Source organism: Sceloporus undulatus, chromosome 2 (genome assembly GCF_019175285.1).
Source record: "Sceloporus undulatus isolate JIND9_A2432 ecotype Alabama chromosome 2, SceUnd_v1.1, whole genome shotgun sequence".
NCBI classification, from domain to species: domain Eukaryota; kingdom Metazoa; phylum Chordata; class Lepidosauria; order Squamata; family Phrynosomatidae; genus Sceloporus; species Sceloporus undulatus.
Genome location: NC_056523.1, coordinates 304881508 through 304901728, shown reverse-complemented (window position 1 = coordinate 304901728; position 20221 = coordinate 304881508). Strand labels below are relative to the sequence as shown.

Sequence of the window (20221 nt, the reverse complement as noted above, 5' to 3'; positions counted from 1 at the left end):
TGTTGCATCTAAGGAGTCAGTGGTAAGAGAGTGACATCTAGTGCCTCATATCTGTATATCTTTGTAAGGCATTTTTACTTGATAGTTGTGTGTCCAAATGGACACCTAGTCTTGGCATTTGGTCATCCAGTGGAGACACATGAACAAATGCCATTTAATTAGTAAACTACACAATTGCCACCTGTATCTTCTTTAGGTTAATGCAAAACAAAAATAAAAATAATCCTTAAATATATATATATTTGAAATCCTGGTTCTGTTGTGTTTTTGAAACACTTTTTCTAAGCTTTTATAAGAGGTATAGGGATTTTTCTTCTTTCTAATTCAGGTATTTTCTAGTAGTTTACTTGAAAATAAAAATTCCTAGGATGCTTTTAAATATATTTATAACTCAGCATTAAGAATTAAAAGGTTCCCAGTAGTGCTTCAAGTACAAATTAGATAATGTTCTCTTTCTATGTTTCTCATGGGCACGTTATTGTGTTTGACTTCATACTGAAGTATACTTTATGGTTGTGTTTCTGTTCAAATCCTACTCTCTACAATACTGACAGATGATCTCACAATGACAGAGGAGGACTACAGTTCAGCAAAGCAAAGAATTCTCAGCCTAACCTTCTGTAGATGGCAATTTGTAGCAGGATATATATATGATTTTTCAGTTGCCAAGTAAAACATTTCTCCCAGGGGAAAATGGCATTTTGATGCTACATTTTAAACGTTTATTTCAATGAGAACATGGGTCTTTTGAAATCAAATCTTCTTTAAGGGAGAACCCATTTTTATTGGGACACATGATTTGCACACCTTGATCTGTGAGAGTAGAAAGAGTGGGCTGCGCTTCCCTGTATAAAAGAAACTTCTTGGCTTGTAAGATAGCTTTGATACAGGGTGACCAGATGTCCTAACTACAAAGGAGGACAAGGCACTGCAAAATGTAGGATGTTCAAGAAAAATGTAGGTCATTACTAAATAAAAGCTAAAAACACTAACAAGATAAATTCAGGCTTCTTAGTCATGCTCAAAATGGAGGACATTTTGAAATTCCTCCTGGACAGAAGGTTGAAATGTAGGACATCTCCTGGAAAAGGAGAACATCTGGTCACCCTGCCTTGACAGTGCCAGGGGGAGACAGCATGATCACAAAGGTTGTTTTCCCAGGGTGAGAGTCATCCATTGCACTTCAGATGTGCTGACCTCTGCAATTTCCCCAAATGCAGGAAACTCAACTACATAATTTGTGGTAGTGGTCTGAGTGTTGGACTAGGACTCTGGGCGAGAAGGATTCATATCTCTGTTCAGCCAAGAAAACCCACTAGTTGACCTTTGGAAGTTGTACTCTCTCATTGGCAGATCTTCTGTGAAGGCATCTAGTCAAGAAAATTCTGATAGTGTGGCCATAAATTGGAATCAACCTGAGAGCAGATAACAGCCTCAGCAGAGAACGTGGTCCATCTTCCCTTTTTGGGAGGCTGACTAAATGACAATCATATTGTGGCCTCCTAAATGTAGAGTCGTGTTTCTGAGAATGCATGTTTTCCTTGCAAACCTGTTATTTAGTCTACCATCATAGATAAGCTGATCTGTTTGTTTTAATTTTTAGTAGTGTCATTATACTGCATGTATAAATACATTGTTGTGCTTCTGATTTCACTCAGTTGGCTTTTCTTTCATTATTTTATTGGCGGAAAGTGTCAGCAGAGTGTCAGCATGTAACATTGTAACTGAATTTAGACTGCTGAATTATCAGGAGTAGCAGCAAGTTTTATCCCAGAAAGCAATCACACTGGGACTCTTCACCTAGAAAAGCAAGGCTACCATTGTAGAGACTACATTTTGACAGCAAAGACTTCTCTGACAGGAGATGCAGGGAGCTATCTTTGCCGCAGGTTCTCCGGTAGAAGCAAAGTTGTCTTCTCTCAAAGGAGGGAGGCTTGAGTCTGGGAAAGAAGGAAGACCACCATAAAGTGTCTCTAGCAGTGGAACTGAACTGAAATCTGAGATTTCTGTCTCTCCTTCCAGATTGCCCTCCCATGCATTCTATGCATCTTCACTGCAAGATACATTGCATCCTATTGTCACTTCCCACAATAAGCTCTTTTGAAGATTACTCGACCAAATTTGTGGAGAGGTTTAAATTTTAAGGGGGGGGGGGGGGGATAGGGTTTTTTAGAATTTTAACTGTATCTTGTTTTATTGTTGTATTCCGCTTAGGATAGATTCCAAGCGATTAAGCGGAATATAAATAATAATAATAATTATTATTATTATTATTATTATTATTAAGTAAATATGATCTAGAACCTGGGAAGGAAGCAAAAAGGACAATGTTAAACCCTTGGGATTTGATGCAGAGTGCCGCTGGAAAAGGGGGAAAATTCCTGTTGGACAAAGGCACCCTACCCTGTTTGGATGAGTTTTGGCACTTCCTCTTCCTCACCAGTCCCTGGTGTGCCACGATGTTCTCCCTCTGCAAAGACATTCTAGAAAGCACAAGGATAAAAGAGGGACAAGAATGTCACCTTCCACACATTTTCTGCCCCTTTTTGTTTTCCAAAACCAAACCAATGTCCTTATTTTCAATTCATGGTGGATGGGTGGGGGTGACTTTATAGTCTTTCTTACTTTTACTTGGTTTTCATAGGCTTTCAAGTAAACTCTGAATTATGGCAACCCTGTCACAAGATTTTCTTGGCAAGGTTTATTCAGAAGTTTGTCATTGTCTCCCTTTCAGGTTGAGAGAGTGTGACTTGCAAGGTCACACAGTGGGTTTCCATGGCTGAACAGGGACTCAGACTATGTTTTTAGTCCCTTTTCCAGCCCAATGTTCCAATCACTAGAAACTGGCTCTCCACATCATGGGCCAACAGAACAAGTCGATGCTTAGCCATGATTATTTATCCACCTCCATCTATCTTTTTTGGGGGGAGGGGAACTACTCTTTTTCATTATACCTCCTGAAATGCCCCCGCCAGCATGATCAGTGGCTATGTTGGATGAGTGATTCTGGGAACTGTAGTTCCCAAAAATTACTCTTCCAAACATATGCCCAACTACCACTCTCCATAGCTGTGGGAAAAGCAAAAAGCAAAATGTATTTGCCAGCTAAGCAAATCTTAATATTTAAGAAGTTCTGATCATCTAAATTCAGCACACTCTCACACTGGATACAAAATAAATCCATTGCAGTTGTTTCAATAAAACATACTTTCAAGTAAATGCAATTAGGAGGATTGCAGCTTGTCTGGATCATTGATGCCTGGTCTCTTTAGAATACAGACAGTTATATTTTTAGTTATGGTTTAGTTTTGAATTATGCACAGTACAGGAATATGGCTCGTCACACATGTTTTATATGCATGCGAAATGCATTTGGACAACTGTATGAAAACTGTGGTTGTTCCACATGGATTTCATCTTGGAAAACCACTTTTGAGCTGATTTTTTTTTCTTCTGTTGCTGCTGAGTAAGAGATACGACAGATACTACTCAACATTATTGTCTGAAACCTGGCATGTCATTTAATGTGCTATAATTCAATTTTGTAACATGGCAAAAGTGAAATGGTGTAGAGGCTGGCTCCAAGCCAGGGATATAAACTGATATAGTTTCAGGTCATTGACAACTGGCTCTCAGTTTGCCTAAAATAAATGGCTTATTTCATTATGAGACAATTAATATTGTTCTACACATATAATTCCAAAATATGCAAGAAGAAAACCTCCTCTCAACTCTAAGTTAGGACATGAACTTTTTAAGCCAAATGTGTAAAGATACTTATCAGGATAGTCAAGTAACTTGGGAATGCCTTAATTCAAGCCCCTTCTATATATGTCAGGCCCAGATAAAGGTCATTTTTTAGGCATGATCTATATCTCAAAAAATGGAATTCCCATCACAAAGGAGGCCAATTGTCCTTCCTCTGGTGTTACAGGAAACTGAAAAAGTCATAAGCTCCTTTCTATAGTTGATACTTGCAGATGCTTAGATGGCCATTTGTTGTTGTTGTGCACCTTCAAGTTGTTTCCAATTTATGGTGAACCTAAGGCGAACCTATCATGGGGTTTACTTGGCAAGACTGTTCAGAGGAAGATTGCCATTGCCTTCCTCTGAGGTTGAGAACATGTGACTTGTTCAAGGTCACCCAGTGGGTTTCATGGCCAAACTGGGAATTCAATCCTGGTCTCCAGAGTCGTAGTCTAACACTTAAACCATTATGCCTTGCTGGCTCTCTCATATTTCATTTATATTGCGCCCTGCACATTCTAACATTATTTTTATACTATACCAGCTGGCCTATCTACTATTCATGCTACAGCAGCCCCTGGTATTACAGAACCCATTAGGACAGTGGTGTCCAACTTGAGTTCCTTCAGAAGTTGTTGCATTGCAATTTCTTCCAGCTCTTTCCAGCACAGGGAGAAATGTAAGGGTTGGTGGCAACTGCATTCTCAGGCAGGCATATTCCTGCATTAGGACATTTAACATCTGCACTAATATTCCCATACACCTTGGAAAAAGTATCTAAGGACTTAATGAGTAGTCATAATATTACCCACTTGCTAAACCAAGGAGAGCTGGGTCTGTTCAGTGTGATACCAACTGCTTTGAGTTCCAAAGTGGAAGATAGGCAGATAAAAATATATTTAAAGTAAATTTTAAAAAAATACAAAAATATATACACTTACTCATCTGTGTTATTGTGCTTTGCTTAATTGGGGCAGGGATAGGAACTATGCAGCCCTCCAGATGCTATGGCTTGGGTTCAGGTTATTTGAAGGGCTGTGTTGTCCCATATGAGTCTGCTTGTGTTTTGAGATCTTCTGGGGTGGCTCTTGGCTCTATCCCTCCACCCTCACAGGTACATCTAAAAAATAATAATATAATAATAGTTTATAACATCATTTCCACCAAAGGGTGGAACATCAAACATATATAATCAAAAACAGACGATAAAACACAGACAATAAAAATGCTAAATGCTAAAATAATATGCTAATACAGTCACTCCTCCGTTTTTGCGGGGGATCCGTTCCCCGCAAAAACAGAAACTTGCTTATATTCAAGCCCCTTTGGGTGGGGACACAGGGCAGGGCTTTCTGGATGGATACTCCCAGATTCTGCAACTCCTTTCCTGGAGCGATTAGATTGGCACCCTCCTTGCTATCCTTCCTTAATCAAGTGAAGACCTGGTTTGGTAGGCTTTGGAAGACAAACCGCTCAGTGGGAAATGGCCTTGCAAAATGTGTTGTATTGCCTATTTGTTGTTTTACTTTCAGTGGTTATGTTTTCAAGTGGTTTTAATCTTATTTACAGTGACTACATGTCATGCACTGATGTGAGTTTTAACATGTTTTAACATTTGCAAGCTGCCTTGTGTCTTAGACTTGAAAAAAGTGGAGCATAAATACTACTGAGGATGATAATGAAGTTGTTGTTAACTCCATTGGCTGTGCTTTCTAGGCCTGTTGGGAATTGCAGTTCAGTAACATTTGGCGGACGTTTTTATGGTGACTTGCTTAGGACTAAAGCCTTAGTATCTCGATTGATGGCTTCAAAGAGGAACAGTCAAAATAAGAATTTATTTTTGCACGTACCTTTTAACCTTTTGGCATTACAAAAACATGATGATGATGATTTATTTATATCCCACTCTTTTCTCAGAACCCATTTTAATACCGTGGGACGCAGAGCGGCTCACAATATTAAAAGAACAGTGCAATTAAAAATATAGAGAAGTGGTACATTAAAACAGAATTAAATTATTACAATATTAAAATAGACTACGTAATACTTAGACTACAAATAGTCATGCCTACATTTGGGAAGATTGCCTGGAAGTCCAAGTACACTAAGATCTGCTACTTGGTTCTGGCACTGGCTGAGGACATCTGGCCCTCCAGACATTTTGGACTACAACTCCCACATGCCTTCATCATTGACCGGGAAAAGTGAGATTTCACCTCATTGGAAACAACTGGAAGCCAAAAAAAATCCTCATCCTTGGGGTAAAGACATCTGTAAAAACAATTTCTTGCATTGCAGGGGGTTGGAGTAGATGATAGTCTTTGTGGCTCCTTCCAACCCAACCATTTCTATTCTTCTGGCATGAGCTCCTTCCCCTGAGCTGAGCATGAGTGAGCGCATGCACACACCTTCAAGCCTGCTCTTAAATTACGGTGACCCCATGAATTTCATAGCATTTTCTTAGGCAAAGAATACTGTACTCAAGAGGCGTTTTTGCCAGTTCCTTCCTCTGAAATATAGCTCACAGCACTCAATATGTGTTGGCAGTTTACCATCCAAGTACTAACCACGGCTGAACCAGCTTAGCTTTCAAGCTGGGATCTGAATGAGGAGGAATTAAATCACTGCACACTAGGGCTCCCAGATGGTCGTGCAAAAGAGATTTCAGGAGGTACTGCTTGACATGAGGATGACAAAAAAGTCCCTCAAGAGTTGCTTTTGCCAGTTCCTTCCTCTGAAACATAACCTACAGCACCTGGGGGAGTTTGTTGGCGGCCTCCCATCCAAGTACCAACCAGGGCTGACCCTGCTTAGCTTCAGATTCTCTGACTCCCCCTAATAAATGCCCCTTCCGCCTTTTGGTGTTGTGTGGTTTGAAGTCATTGGCAACTTATGGGTCTTTCTTGTCAAGATTTGTTCCGAGGGGTTTTGCCACTGCCTTCCCATTGAGGCTGAGAGAATGTCCAGAGCTGGGAATCGCACCCAGGTCTCCAGAGTCGTAGCCCAGCACTCAAACCACTGCGCCACAATACTCTTGCTAGAAGCTGGCTAATCCCGCCTCTCTTTATTATAAGGACACCTCGAGCATGCGCAGAAGCATTGGTCGGCCATAAGAGCCTCCAGTCCTCTCCTATGAGGCGCTTTATTGTAAGGGCATCTCGAGCGTGTTTCGGCTTTAAGAGGCTCGTCCTCTCCCCACGAGGCGCTTTATTAGAAGAGTATATCGAGCATGCGCAGAAGCCACCTTCGTGGGTCGGCCTTGGCTGCGTGACGCTTACGTCAGAGCGTCACCGTCGTCGTTGAGGAGTCACGTGACGGCTCCTCAACCAATCGCAACCGCCCTCCACACTTTCCTTATTCAAGATGGCGGCCTCCATGGGTTGGCGGTCGCTGAGGCTCCAACGGCTGCTCCACAGCGAGGCCTCTTCGTCCTCCTCTTCCGTGGCCGCCGCCGCCGCCTCGCCTCCGTCCCTGTACCCTCCGGTGGTGGCCTCCCTGACGGCCAAGAGCCAGGCGGCCAAGCTGCGCCGCCGCCAGCGCTACCACCAGGAGATCCACGAGGCGCCCTCGGCCCAGGAGAAGCTGCGCCTCTACGGCAAGCGGCAGCGGCTCAAGTACGTCGTCTACCCACAGACCTGGGCCCTCGGCGCCGACCGCTGGTACCAGAGCTTCACCAAGACCGCCTTCGAGCCGGGGCTGCCCGAGGCCCTGGGAGCCGGGGGCCCGGAGGACCTGCTGGACGAGCTCCGCTCCGCCGCGTGCGACGTCCTCCTCCAGGAGCACTTCTACCAGAGGAAGAGGAGGCTCCCGCCCTCCAGCGACCAGGGCCCCGCGCCCTTCCTGACCCACCTGGTGCCCGCCCTCACCGCCCGCCTCGCCCGCCTCAACCCCGTCCTCCACGCCGACGCCTCCACCGTAGGTCCGTCGCCACTCGGGCCTTGCGAGCTCAAATTACCGCACCACGCTCTTATGTTGGGCCTATTTAGTCTGCCAGACAAAGGGCCAGTGTGGCCTGAATGCCCCAAAGGCATTAGGGTCTGCCAGTGAATGTAGCGCTAAGCAGGATCGGCCCTGGTTGGCACTTGGATGGGAGACCGCCAGCGAACACCAGGGGGCTGTAGGTTATATTTCACAGGAAGGAACTGGCAAAAGCAACTCTTGAGGGTCTTTTTTTGACATCTGCATGTAGTGCAGTACCTGCTGAAATCTGCTCCTTTATGTGCCCGTCTGGCAACTCTAATATGCAGTGATTTAATTCCTAGCCATTCAGATCCTGGCTTGAAAGCTAAGCAGAGTCAGCTGTGGTTAGCACTTGGATGGGAGACTGCCAACAAATACCAAGTGCTATAGGTTAAATTTCAAAGGAAGGAACTGGCAAAAGCAACTCTTGAGTATTCCTTGCCTAAAAAGCCCTAGGAAATAGGGTTGCTATAAGTCAACAGGTGACTTGAAGGCACACATACAAACGAAAGCCCTGTGAAATAAATGGGGTCTATTTATTTATTATTATATTTATGTATAATGTAAATAAATACATGTAAATAAATAAAGTCTGTATCCTGGCTTGGCCATGTAAACCCCCTGGGTGACCTTAGGCAAGTCACGCTATCTAAGCTTCAAAGGAAGGCAATTCCAAATGGAAAGCCCTTCTGAAGAAACGTGCCATGAATACTCTGTGATATGCTTGCCTTAGGGTTTCCATAAATCAGAAATGACTTTTAAGGCACATAGCAACAACAACATAAATGGCCCGAAGGCACACATACAGAAACACTTGGTGCAGTTGGTGTTGGATCTACAATTGCACAGGTCCCACAAACTCATCCACTTATCTATGCAGTGAGATTATCTTTCGTGACTGAATGAATTTCAATAGGTCTTTTTTGTCACCTGCATGTCTTACAGCACTTGCTGAAATCTCCTCTTTTACACAATCATCTGGCAACTCTAGTATGCAGTGATTCAATTCCTAGCAACTCACATCCTGTCTTGAAAGCTAAGACGGGTCAGCCATGGTTATGCTATTCCACTTTAGCTGCTCTGGCTGCCTCCTGTTGCATTCTGGGATTTGCAGTTGAGGGAGGGGCATTTAGAATCAATCCTCAGCCAGATTGCTCTTAGGCTTCACTAAACTACAAACCTCAGAATGCAACAGGAGGCAGACAGAGCAGTTAAAGTGGAATAGCAGTACTATAAAGAGTGTAGTGTGGTGATGTGGTGGGTGTCACTTAGAATCATAGAGTTGGAAGAGACCACAAGGGCCATCCAGTCCAACCCCATGCTGCCACGCAGGAACTCACAATTAAAGCATCCCTGGCAGATGGCCATCAAGCCTCTGCTTAAAGACCTCTAAGGAAGGAGACTCCACTACACTCCGAGGAAGTGTGTTCCACTGTCGAGCAGCCCTTACTGTCGGGAAGTTCCCCCTAATGTTGAGGTGGAATCTCTTTTCCTGTAACTTGCATCCATTGTTCCGGGTCCTGTTCTCTGGAGCAACAGAAAACAAGCTTGCTCCCTCCTCAATATGGCATCCCTTCAGGTATTTAAAAAGGGCTATCATATCACCTCTTAACCTTCTTTTCTCCAGGCTAAACATCTCCAGCTCCTTAAGTTGTTCCTCATAGGGCATGGTTGGGGTGGTAACCCATGGTGTCACTCTCCCGCCCCCAATAACCTCCTCCCATTTCGCACCTCATTAGCAACACATTTTTGTGCTTGAAAATCGTAATTCCCATATACTGCTGAATGTCGTGCTAATAATTGTGAGGTAAACCAACTAGCAAAATTAAAATTATACCTTCAAATAGGACATACTAAAACAAATGACAGTATTTGCCCATAGGGAATCATTGGGGAATAATTGCCCATAGGGAATCTTTAGGGAATACTTGCTTATAGGGAAACATAGGGGCTCTACAGACCGCCCCAAAGGGGACAGCCTGTAGCCACCCCTCTTTGTGCCGGATTGGGGCCGCAGCAACTTCATGCCGCTGTCCCAATCCAGCCTTCTGAGGGCACACAAAGGAGCCTCGAAAGGGTGCCATATCCATGGCTGCACAGCCGTATAGCACCCCTTTGGCACTGTGTCATCTGAACGCAACGCTGAAGACACGCCATGTCACGACACGCAATCTGGAGCAGTACGTGGCATCATGGCGCCCTGGGAGTGGATGCAACACCCTGACTCCATCCCTAGGCTGGCCTTTGGGGCCAGTCTGTCATGCCCCATAGTATTCAAATTTTATTTTTTTAAAAAATTGAAATTTTAATTAAAAAAAAGTCAGGGGCCTCTTCTTTCTCCTCCACTAGTCTTCACCCCACTCCCACCATCTTGTAAAACACTTTAAAGAGAAGCAGATTAATGCCACACCCTGTTTCTGCCAAAATATATGTGTTTGAAGAGCACTGGTGTCACCCCCCCTTTTTTTTAGTGTGTCGCTAGGTGCAGTCTGCACCCGCCTAATGACACCACTGGTGGTGCTTCAAAGGTGGCTCTGGATTGAGGCAGCTCCATACCTTTGGAGTAAATCTGCACAGGGTCCCACTTTGGGGGTGCATCCACATTGTAGAAATAATGCAGTGTTTTACACCATTTGTCAAAATCCCCTCCATATATTTGGGTGTTTGCTGTTGCTGTTGTGTACTTGGTGACCCTAAGGCCAGCGTGATGTAATGGTTTGAGTTGTTGGACTGGAGACGGGATACAAAGGGCCAGCTGCATCCATGTGGGTTTTTTTTAACAAATGATGTTGAAGTGCATTCTTTCTACAGTGTAGCCGGTGTAGAGTTTTGAGTATTCAAGTCCAGACACAGCCATGGAAATCCATTCGATGACCTTGGGCACGTCACAGGCTTTCAGCCCCAGGAGAAGGCAGTGGCAAATCTCTGAACAAATCCTGCTAAGAAAACCCCATTATAGTATCACTTTACGGTTGCCATGAGTTGGAAACGACTTGAATGCACACAACAGCAACAAGGTGCAACTGTCATGGGTTTTCTTGGCAGACTGCTGTACAAACCTTTCAGCCATGGAGAAAATTGCCCAGGGTCCCATTTTGGGGACGCATCTACACCAGAGATCCCCAAATATTGGCCTTCCAGGTGTTTTGGACTTAAGTTCACAGAAGCCCTAGGTAGCTTGGCCAGCAGTAAGGAATTATGGAAGCTGAACTCCAAAACATCTGTCACACCTTTTAGACAAAAATGAAAAAAAAAAAAGAAGTTGGCAGCATAAGCTACAAAAGCTCTGCCAGAAGTTGATCATTGAATCATGCTGGAGGACCTACAAATGCCCTAGAGAAGTGCTTTCTGTAGTAATGTCCAGCTCCTCCAGCGCAACTTTATGGTCGACTTCCAGCAAAATTTCTCTGGAGGGCCTAGAGATTCCTAGAGAGAACACATTAATCAAATCTGCAAATAATCAAATCCGCAGAAGTCAAAGCAGCAAATGCAAAGGGCCGACTGTAGTCTCAAAAATGCTAGAAGGTGTCCCTACATAATGATTCTTCAGACTAACATGGCTATATCTTTGAATTTCCCCTCCATATATTCAGGCGTTTGTTGTTGTTGTCTTCCAAGTCGTTTCTGAGTTGTGGTGACCCTAAGGCCAGCGTGGTGTATACCCAAACCACTATGTCATGCCACACTGTGGAAAGAATGCTCTTTGACACCATTCATCACAAAGAACAAACAAAAAACCCACAGCCCATATACAGTTGGCCCTCTCTATCCATGGATTCCTTATTCATGGATTCAATCATTCACAGCTTGAAAATATTTTTTAAAAATACATAAATTCCAAAAACCAAATCTTGATTTTGCCATTTTATCTAAGGGGTACCATTTTGTTGTTGTGCCTTCAAATCAATTCCTACTCATGTTGGCCCTAAGGCAATCCTGTTGTGGGTTTTTCTTGGTAATTTTATTCCGAGACGATTTGCTATTGTCATCCTCTGAAGCTGAGAGAGTACGACTTGCGTAAGGCCAACCAGTGGGTTCCCACGGCTGAGCTGAAAATTGAATCGTGCTCTCCAGAATCATATTCAAACCACTATACAACACTGGCTCTTATGCCATTTTACTGTGCCATTGTATTTAATTGGACTTGAGCATCCATGGATTTTGGTATGCATGGGGAGAGGGGGAGCTGGAGCCAAACCCCAGCGGATTCCAGTTGGGTATTTGGGTGTAGGGCCTTCAGAAAGACACAAATGTAAGCATCATGTAACTTATGAATGTACACAAAATGTTAATTTTATAGAGAACTACACAGATAGTTTAACTGAAATCAATATAGTCATCCCTCCATCTGCATCCATGAATTCATCCATCTGTGCCTTGAAAAAAGAAACCACAACAAATCTTGATTTTGCCATTTTATATAAGGGATATTATTTTCCTATACCATTATATATAATGGGACCTGAACAGCCATGGATTGTTAGTATCCATACGGGGTCCTGAAACCAAACCCTAGTGGATACCAACCAAAGGCCCACTATATTCTGTTTCCTCACATTCAAAAAAGGAGCAAGCATAATAAGAAAACAAGACTGAGGGTACGTCTACATTGTAGAAATAATGCTGCACGATAGCATAGAATCATAGAGTTGGAAGAGTCCACAAGGGCTATCAAGTCTAACCCAATTCTGCTGTGCAGGAATGCACCATCAAAGTCCTCCTGACAAATATATTCTATTTGTCTCTACACACAGATTGCTAAACAATGTATATTTAATATTAAATGTTCATTCAAGTCCACAGCTTTATTGTCATATGGAAATTGAGACATATTAAAGCATTGCTAAATCAGAAATGCATAGATAGTGTCACAAGCTAATTCACATGAAATGTTTCCTTCTTGGCGTCTGTTACAACGATTTACTTGAGTATAATTCAAAGCTATAGCCCTGTTGGTCTGAATTGGTATGAAGCTGATGATGTAGATTTATGTTTTAAGACTTAAATCTAGGAAAGCTTATACTATCATCTTCTCTTTCTCTCAGTCTCAAGGGTATTACAAGATTTCTTTGGGGCAATACAGACCAGCACTTTGTGCTGGCCTATAGGCGGAGCCATGGTGCAGTGTCCACACGCTGGATGATGTGACTCCGCCCCCTTTGCACCATGATGTTGTACGCCCTTCTAGATGGCACATAGAATCATGGCGCAGCCCTGATGCTGCATCTAGATTATGCGGTTCCAAAAGGGCATCGCAAAGCCGCGCCGCTGCAGCTGTGACAACACTCTTTAGAGGGTGCAAAAAGGAACCCTTTTTGTGGCTCCTTTTTGTGCTCTCTAGAGGTCAGATCGGGGCTGCAGCGTTCGGTTGCCACAGCCCTGATCCGGCCAGTAATGGGGCGGCTGCAGACCACCCCTTTGCATGCTTGAATGAGTCAAATGTGATGTTAACTGCCTGAAATTAATTAATGTTGAAGCACTACATTTGTCACTTGAGGTGTGTGTTCATTTTTTTACAAACTGAAAGATTAAATAGAAAAAAATGTACATTTCCCATTATATTCCTACAATTTCTTAATTATGGTGATGTTCCACATTTCCTATGTTCAGAGTTGTATACAATATTCAATGGTCGATTCATATAGTGATATCCAGTGCTCCAAATGTTCTTGACTGCAGAGATGAGTAGTGTGTGTGTGTGTGTGTGTGTGTGTGTGTGTGTATGAAGCTGAGTAGTGCAAATAGCATAATATTTCTACAAAGGGTCCTGACTTCCAGAAGTATTAAAAGCACTCTTGTTTCAGATTATCAGCCAGAAGTAAATTTCTATTGGATGCGTGGTGAGACAGTGGTTCCACGTGGACATCGGAAGGGCAGAATTGACCCACTGAGATTTCAGATCGATGATAAACCCCACTGTCAGATTCGTATAACAAGGCAGCTTTCAGAGGTATGAATGTGGGCAGAGTGATCCAATGAATAGTTTGGGTGGGGATGGATGGAAGTGAATTGAAGGAAGAAAAGCAGCTTTACTGAAAACTTTACTAGTTTTTTTGCTGTTTGCTCACTCCTGCCCACCCCCTTTAAATGATTTCCTTCTCATTGATGACAATGGGAGAGAAATTAACTATGTTACCTTCTGCTGATAAACAGCCTCTAATGGTATGCCAATGAGATTTTGTGACTCCCCAGTGTTTATAGAGTCTGGCATGGGAGACCTGTGTACCTTTTTGTAGCATTTCAGAAAAGCTTGATGTGCTGGGCTGTCATGCCTTCGCAGGGGCTATGGCCTGGTACAGACGGACAATTAGCAGCGTCCTCCCGGTGAACTAGGGCTAGATGAGGCCACCATCATAGCTCACCCCCGTCTACAAGAGTGGAGCCACGATGGCGCAAGCGTGGCGCAGCGCCCAAATGATGCTAACCAGTAGTGACACAATCGGGGTGCGTGAGTGCGCCAATTGTGCCCCTTCCAGACAACTGCTTTTGGCAGCTTTTTGCTCCCGAGAGGGAGCGCATTGTTGCCGGGCCGATGCAGTACAAAGATGGGCGGCACGGAGCCGCTCATCTGTTGAGCCCCTGTACAAGTTCAGCCTGGGGAAATGATTTCCAGATTAATTGATATCAGTGGAATTATTATTGCTGATTTCAGGAGATATAAATTGAATTTTAGAACAAAACAGACTATACCCACAAAGGTTTTTGGAGCCAGTTTACGAATTGTTAATTTGACAGTTCCCTGCCCTTAAATTTATACATGGGGAAAGGGATTAAGTCCAGCAAATACTGCCAATTCTGCTGTGCCTCGAAGACCATAGCAGTGTCAGTTGGAATGCAGGGAGAGCTTTTAATCTGCTTTTGGCACTAGGCATGATGGAACTGTGCTTCCTGCTTCTTCTCTTCCTTCAAGGCCAGGACAGTGGCAGTTGGAAGTTTACAGATTAATATAATAGAGTCCCCATAAACTTCTGATAGTCATGGAATAGTTTTCTGAATTAAAACTCGATGTACACATTTGGATTTTGAACTATGGCCTCAGAGAAGCTCAGTTCCTTGGTTCTGCACAAATTGGAGTGGGTACACCTTTCTTTGGAAGAGCATGCATAGCATTGGTTTATGTTGGGCAATCTCCAGGTCTATCTCTAAACTTGAAATGATGGAATGTATGGATCACTTACATATTTTTAATATATTCTGACTTATTTCCAGCAAATGGGTCCCAAGATGTTGTATAATATTTAAAACATATCACACATCAGCAGAATTATCCACGTGCAGCAGGGAGGAAGGAGTTGTTCAGAAGAAGGAGTGCACAGGGTATTGAGTCACATGTGGATGTGGTAGGAGTTTCCACTGCATGTGGATATTTTGGGCTCACAAGAATCCTTATTTAATCTTTTTGTATTCAAGGCATATTAATAGTGCTCATAATTCTTATAGTTACCTCACTAACTAGTTAGGAATGTGCTACTGATTCTTCAAATTATTTTCATAATCTTACAAGGTGCCTTATTCACTTGTAATCTTCTAAGCATTCAATTTCAGTAGAAAGAATTTTTATGGTATGATATGAGACATTGCTTTTGTTCTGGAGATTAGCTTTAATTAACTTGTTTTGATAAAAAAATAGATAACTTGCTTTCTTGTTGTCTTTCACACACTTTAAGACTAAAATTCTGTGCATAGTTGCTTAAGAATAAGCTTGGTGGAACTAGAGTAGATATGCACAGGTTTGTGCTATAAGGGTTTCACTTATTCAATGAAAAACATGGCTGGCATCCTGTTGGTGAATTACAGTGACACAAGATGAACATCACCCATCACAACTCAAACTTCTGTTGTTGTTGCCGAGGTAGGAATTGTATTCCAATCACACAACAACCAAAATCCCTCCCAACTCATCTTATCTGTAGTGCAGCCCCCCCCCCCCCAGCACAATACAGCCATTCCCATGTTGTTGGATAGCTGGGGGATCGGTGAGGACATGCCCATCTGTTTTCCTGTAGCTGGATGTGGTGCAAGGATGCCACATGCAGGAACATCCCGAAGATCTCATGAGGTCCCTGTTGATGCCTGACACAGCACGTCCATCTATAGGAAAATAGTTGGATGTTTCCTGGTTGATTGTGCTCCACTATTCAGTAACATGGAAATGGCTGTGTTGGATGCTTACATTGTATACAAGGTGGTGGTAGTGGTTGGTACATTGGGAGACATTGCTGTAAATCTACATCTCCTGATGCAGGATCTCAAACCTTGTTTCATACTGATGTCCTTTTTGCAGGTTGATGATTAACACTTTACGAAGGCACTTGGCATTGCTGAATCAGTGGTTTGCTGGAAGTGTTGTTTAGTTCCTTTTCCTTTGAAATGTTTGCATGTAAGATTATTCTTAATCATGGCTTGGTATAGGGCCAAATTAAAGGTTTTTCTTTTGTTACAAAACGCTTGTTGCAGAAACAGGACTCTGAGTATTTCTTGGTGAAAAGAGGAAATGACTTAATATCTTTGTAAAGCAAGTTGAATAAACATTGGGTTGAAGCATTAACAGCATCTAATACAACCAGCAAGAAGCAATAAGGGATTCAAATAGTAGGGAACCACATGGACATTATGCTGTTGACTATATCGTAGTTGTAATGATAAGTTAGACAAATGTTGCTCAGACACTTATTGACAATATGATCTTGTCTCCTCTACTTGTTTAAGAAGGTGGTTAGCTACTTACTGCTGTTGATGCCTGCCTTGGGAAATGCAGACATTTCTTGAGTATTAGACATATACTATCAGGGTTAAATTTGTAAGTGTTTCCTCTCTCCACCCACACCAGAGTTGAAAAGGTTGATCATTCTCCTATCATTGCTGAAGTGTTCTTTGATTAAAAGAAAAGGATATGTCCTTATGCATATGTGGAGAAGTGGTAACATATTTAAAGCTAGTGTTATGGATGCTCTCCCTGTGGCTCATTTTTTCCACCAACCTTTGAAGGCTACAATTCAGCATGAAGAGTTCTTCTCTTGAGAATCAAGTAAACATCAAAGGAAACTGTTTCATCTTAAACCTGGTGGCAAATCAAAAAATTGAGTATTAGATTTAATGCGTAAGAGGTTTCCATTGAGGACTTAGAATGTTTTTTGTCAATAATATGTTCATTGTATACTAAGATTTACTTTCTTTTTATTCCCCCTTCAAGTTTATGCCTCTGGATTATGTGGCCCCTGGAGAGATTCCTGTTATTAATGTTTTACCTGATAAACTTCCATTGTTCAAAAGACAGTATTACAACAAAATATTTATAGGTAAGTTTACCCTGTAAAAATAATAACATAACATTTCTGTTCAAGTCTTTGCCAATATTTTGTTTTATTTTCTATTTTAACTATAATATATTGTTAAAATAACTTGAAATCTGTGTTTGTTCATTATTTTACCCAAAAAAAAAAAAAAAAACCTACTCAAGACTTCACCAACTCATGTTCCAATTTATATGTATACACTATCTCCATGACTAGTATAATGCTCATGTGGTCACTGCTATATTGTTCTTAGGGGACAATGAAAGAGAGCAGTTTTCATAAATTGTGGAGAGAAAGAGCACTTGAGCTAGGAATTTTATTTTCTTTGGATTTGTCCTAACTAATTTTTTAAATAAAATAACTAGCTTCTTTGTCTAGGGTACATACTTCTGATTTTGGTGAATATTTTTTAGTTAAAATGATACACTGGTGAAAAAGTATAACACTGTACTCTAAGTAAAATATAAGATGTACATCGATCCTTGACGTTCGTAGGGGTTAGGGGCACAAGACCACCACGAAAATCAAAATTTGCAAATAAAGCAGGGGGGAGAGCAGTATGCACACATATGCCGCCATCCCTTCCAAAACCTCAAACAGCTCTAGCAAGCTCTCTAGCGTGCTGGAAGGGCAGGGGAGCGCACATTTGCGGCTCCCCCTTTCCCTTCCAAGGCTACAGGGAACTCTCTTAAGCCTTGGAATGGCAGGGCGAAGGGCACGCTTATGGCTCCCCCCTTCCCTTCCAAGGTTTCCAAGGGTGGGCGATCATTTGCCCAACTCCTTCCAAGGGCAGAGAGGTGCTTGGGGAAAGAGGCAGCTCTCTGTCCTGGAAAGAGGCAGGATTGGTTCACAGAACCCTTCATCACTTCTCCCTCCTGGGCTTTTTCCCTCCCCAGGGGAAAAGCCTGGGAATGAGGAGGAGGAGGAGTGTGCACACAGTGGCCTTGAACTTGTGAATAATCAAAACCTCAAAGTGTCAAAGCCACAAATGTTGAGGGACGACTGTAGTTACAAAACATCTAAAGCAATGAACTTAACATGCCAATGTTTAAGTTAGAGTTTTTGTCATCTGTTGGCATAATTGCACTAAACTGAAATAACTCTCTCTTAATGGATTTAGGATCGCAGATAGCAGATCCATGCACCTATGGACATACACAATTTCATTTAATTCCTGACAGACTGAAAAGGACTAGACTTATAGCACAGAATTGTGCAGATCAGATTGAAGTTCCTTTCCGTGCTAATGCAATTGCAAGTCTTTTTGCTTGGACTGGAGCACAAGCAATGTACCAAGGTAAGTCAATAATTAGAAGCTACGTCTTGACTTGCACCACTTACTGAAGATAATTAAATGAACAGCTCATATTAATAATATGAATATTGTATTAATGCAATTGTAAATGTTAGCAAGTGATAGCCATATGATTATAAGCTAACAAATTAAAATTTCTAAATATTGGGGAGCATAGTGTTATGGGGAGAAGAAATAGTACTTTCTGTAATAAAATTAATCATCATAGTTGATGTTCATCAGAAACCTCTTGTAAGGCTGTTATGAAACTACCACAAGTCTGCGAGTGTTACTCGTTATCAAAGTAGTGTTGTATTACATTATTAACTTAGAGACTGACTTGTTTTGAAAGTCCCAGGAGGAATCATTTGTTTTGAAAGTCCCAGTGTCAAAAAGATTAAATGACCCACTTGCATAGTATAGCGTATGAGAAGGTGGTGGGGAGAAATAGTAGCAGTGATAGTTGCCCACCATCTGAGTTATATAAGGTTGAATTGAGCATTAATGCACTAGACACACCCTGCTTCTACCAGTGAAGTTGGGATGATTTTCTTTCTTGCTGTGCCTAAAACCACACTTGACAGGGCTGGAAAATCCTTCAGAGTAGGTATCTGGCACTATGGAAGTGCTATAGAAGGGACTGATGAGAAAGTTCCTATGTTTCTTGGAGCATAGCAAAATTTCCCTCTAGTGGACCCTTTCAGTTGTTAAAAGTTACTATCTAAAAATTACTCTCTAAAAACTTGGGATGTTCTAACAAAATATTCATCTTTGTAGTTGAGACTTAAACATTCCTACTCGTTTTCCTTGTGGTTTGCTTTTCTTTTGCTGGTGATTTTGTTTAGCTGCCTCTCTTTTCCCTCCCATTTTCCCCAGGATTCTGGAGTGAGGCAGATGTGACGCGGCCCTTTGTATCACAGGCTGTGATTACTGATGGAAGATATTTTGCCTTCTTTTGTTACCAATTGAATACCTTGGCTTTAACTGTTGATGCTGATAAAAATAACCCAAGAAAGAATATTTGCTGGGGAACTGAAAGTAAACCTCTGTATGAAGCAATAGAAGACAACAATGTGAAAGGTTTTAATGATGAAATTCTGGTTCAGTTGGTTAAATTGCTCTTAAACAGACCAAAGGAACTATAACTTAAAATTCATATAATCTGAATAATCTAAAGATGCTGAAACAAGACTTAATGCTTAAAGTAAAAACATTTCCCAACTGTTGAAAGTGCAACACTTTTTAGTACTATTCAGGGACAAATCTGTTTGGGATGATTGAGAATTGTATAACAGCACTGACAGTGCTGTTAATTGCTTTGGATTATGTACTTGTTATGTATGCAGACACAACCTCATTGCCATTCAAATGAAATTTCAAGATTAAGAACTGTGTGTGGTGTATTATATTAAAATGTTTGTCTAAAATATTTCACAACTGTTGCATACATGATAATGCACAGTATTCAGTAGACCTCCTTTCAGATAGGTAATGCAACATACTTCCTCCCCTTGCTCATGCATAATTGCCAGGGATGAAGATGATATCACAGTAGTTGTACATTTAACTTCTATACTTTCTTGCAGTGCAGACTCTCAATATTTCATTTAGCACATTTTCATGGTTTTCTTGAAAGTAGCTGTAGATCACTGAGAGTACTACTTGAACATTAAATGTACAGAATAACACTAGATAGGTGTATATCTCACATCAGTTTGCAAGCACAAGAATAGAAAATGTGATTTCAACCAGAAGCCTTGATTTGCTCAGCCAGTTCAATATATATCAACCTCATTGCAGCAGGAAGATGCATATCCCTTATATTTCTGTGAAGCAGATTTAACTGTAAAATTAAAAATTGTTTTATATTACTGGTAGTCACATCCACTTGGACAAAATCAATGCACACCTATAAAAAGGTTGC

The 20221-nt window shown here is 41.9% G+C and overlaps 1 protein-coding gene, 1 long non-coding RNA gene and 1 other non-coding gene across 3 annotated transcripts; 2 read left to right on the top strand and 1 right to left on the bottom strand.

Annotated features, from left to right (window-relative positions):
* Positions 1-1115: 1115 nt before the first annotated feature.
* Positions 1116-1272, top strand: LOC121924494. The gene has a single exon (XR_006102628.1). It is a non-coding gene; the product is annotated as a U1 spliceosomal RNA (small nuclear RNA).
* A 405-nt stretch (positions 1273-1677) lies between these two features.
* Positions 1678-7075, bottom strand: LOC121923127. The gene is made up of 4 exons (XR_006102316.1): positions 5820-7075; positions 4689-4867; positions 2404-2483; positions 1678-1940 (listed from the first exon to the last, which is right to left on the bottom strand). It is a non-coding gene; the product is annotated as an uncharacterized LOC121923127 (long non-coding RNA).
* Positions 7076-7087: 12 nt separating this feature from the next.
* Positions 7088-19683, top strand: MRPS30 (mitochondrial ribosomal protein S30). The gene is made up of 5 exons (XM_042453264.1): positions 7088-7666; positions 13512-13657; positions 16901-17006; positions 18124-18300; positions 19174-19683. Exons 1-5 carry the CDS (start codon positions 7111-7113, stop codon positions 19440-19442), a joined length of 1254 nt encoding a protein of 417 aa, XP_042309198.1. The 5' UTR covers positions 7088-7110; the 3' UTR covers positions 19443-19683.
* Positions 19684-20221: the final 538 nt, after the last annotated feature.

Bases quoted from the DNA above. Each gene is read 5' to 3' on its own strand.
- MRPS30 (XM_042453264.1), top strand. From the start codon at position 7,111: ATGGCGGCCTCCATGGGTTGGCGGTCGCTGAGGCTCCAACGGCTGCTC. The intron at 13,658-16,900 runs GTATGAATGTGG...TCCCCCTTCAAG, and splicing joins TAACAAGGCAGCTTTCAGAG to TTTATGCCTCTGGATTATGT. The intron at 18,301-19,173 runs GTAAGTCAATAA...CATTTTCCCCAG, and splicing joins AGCACAAGCAATGTACCAAG to GATTCTGGAGTGAGGCAGAT.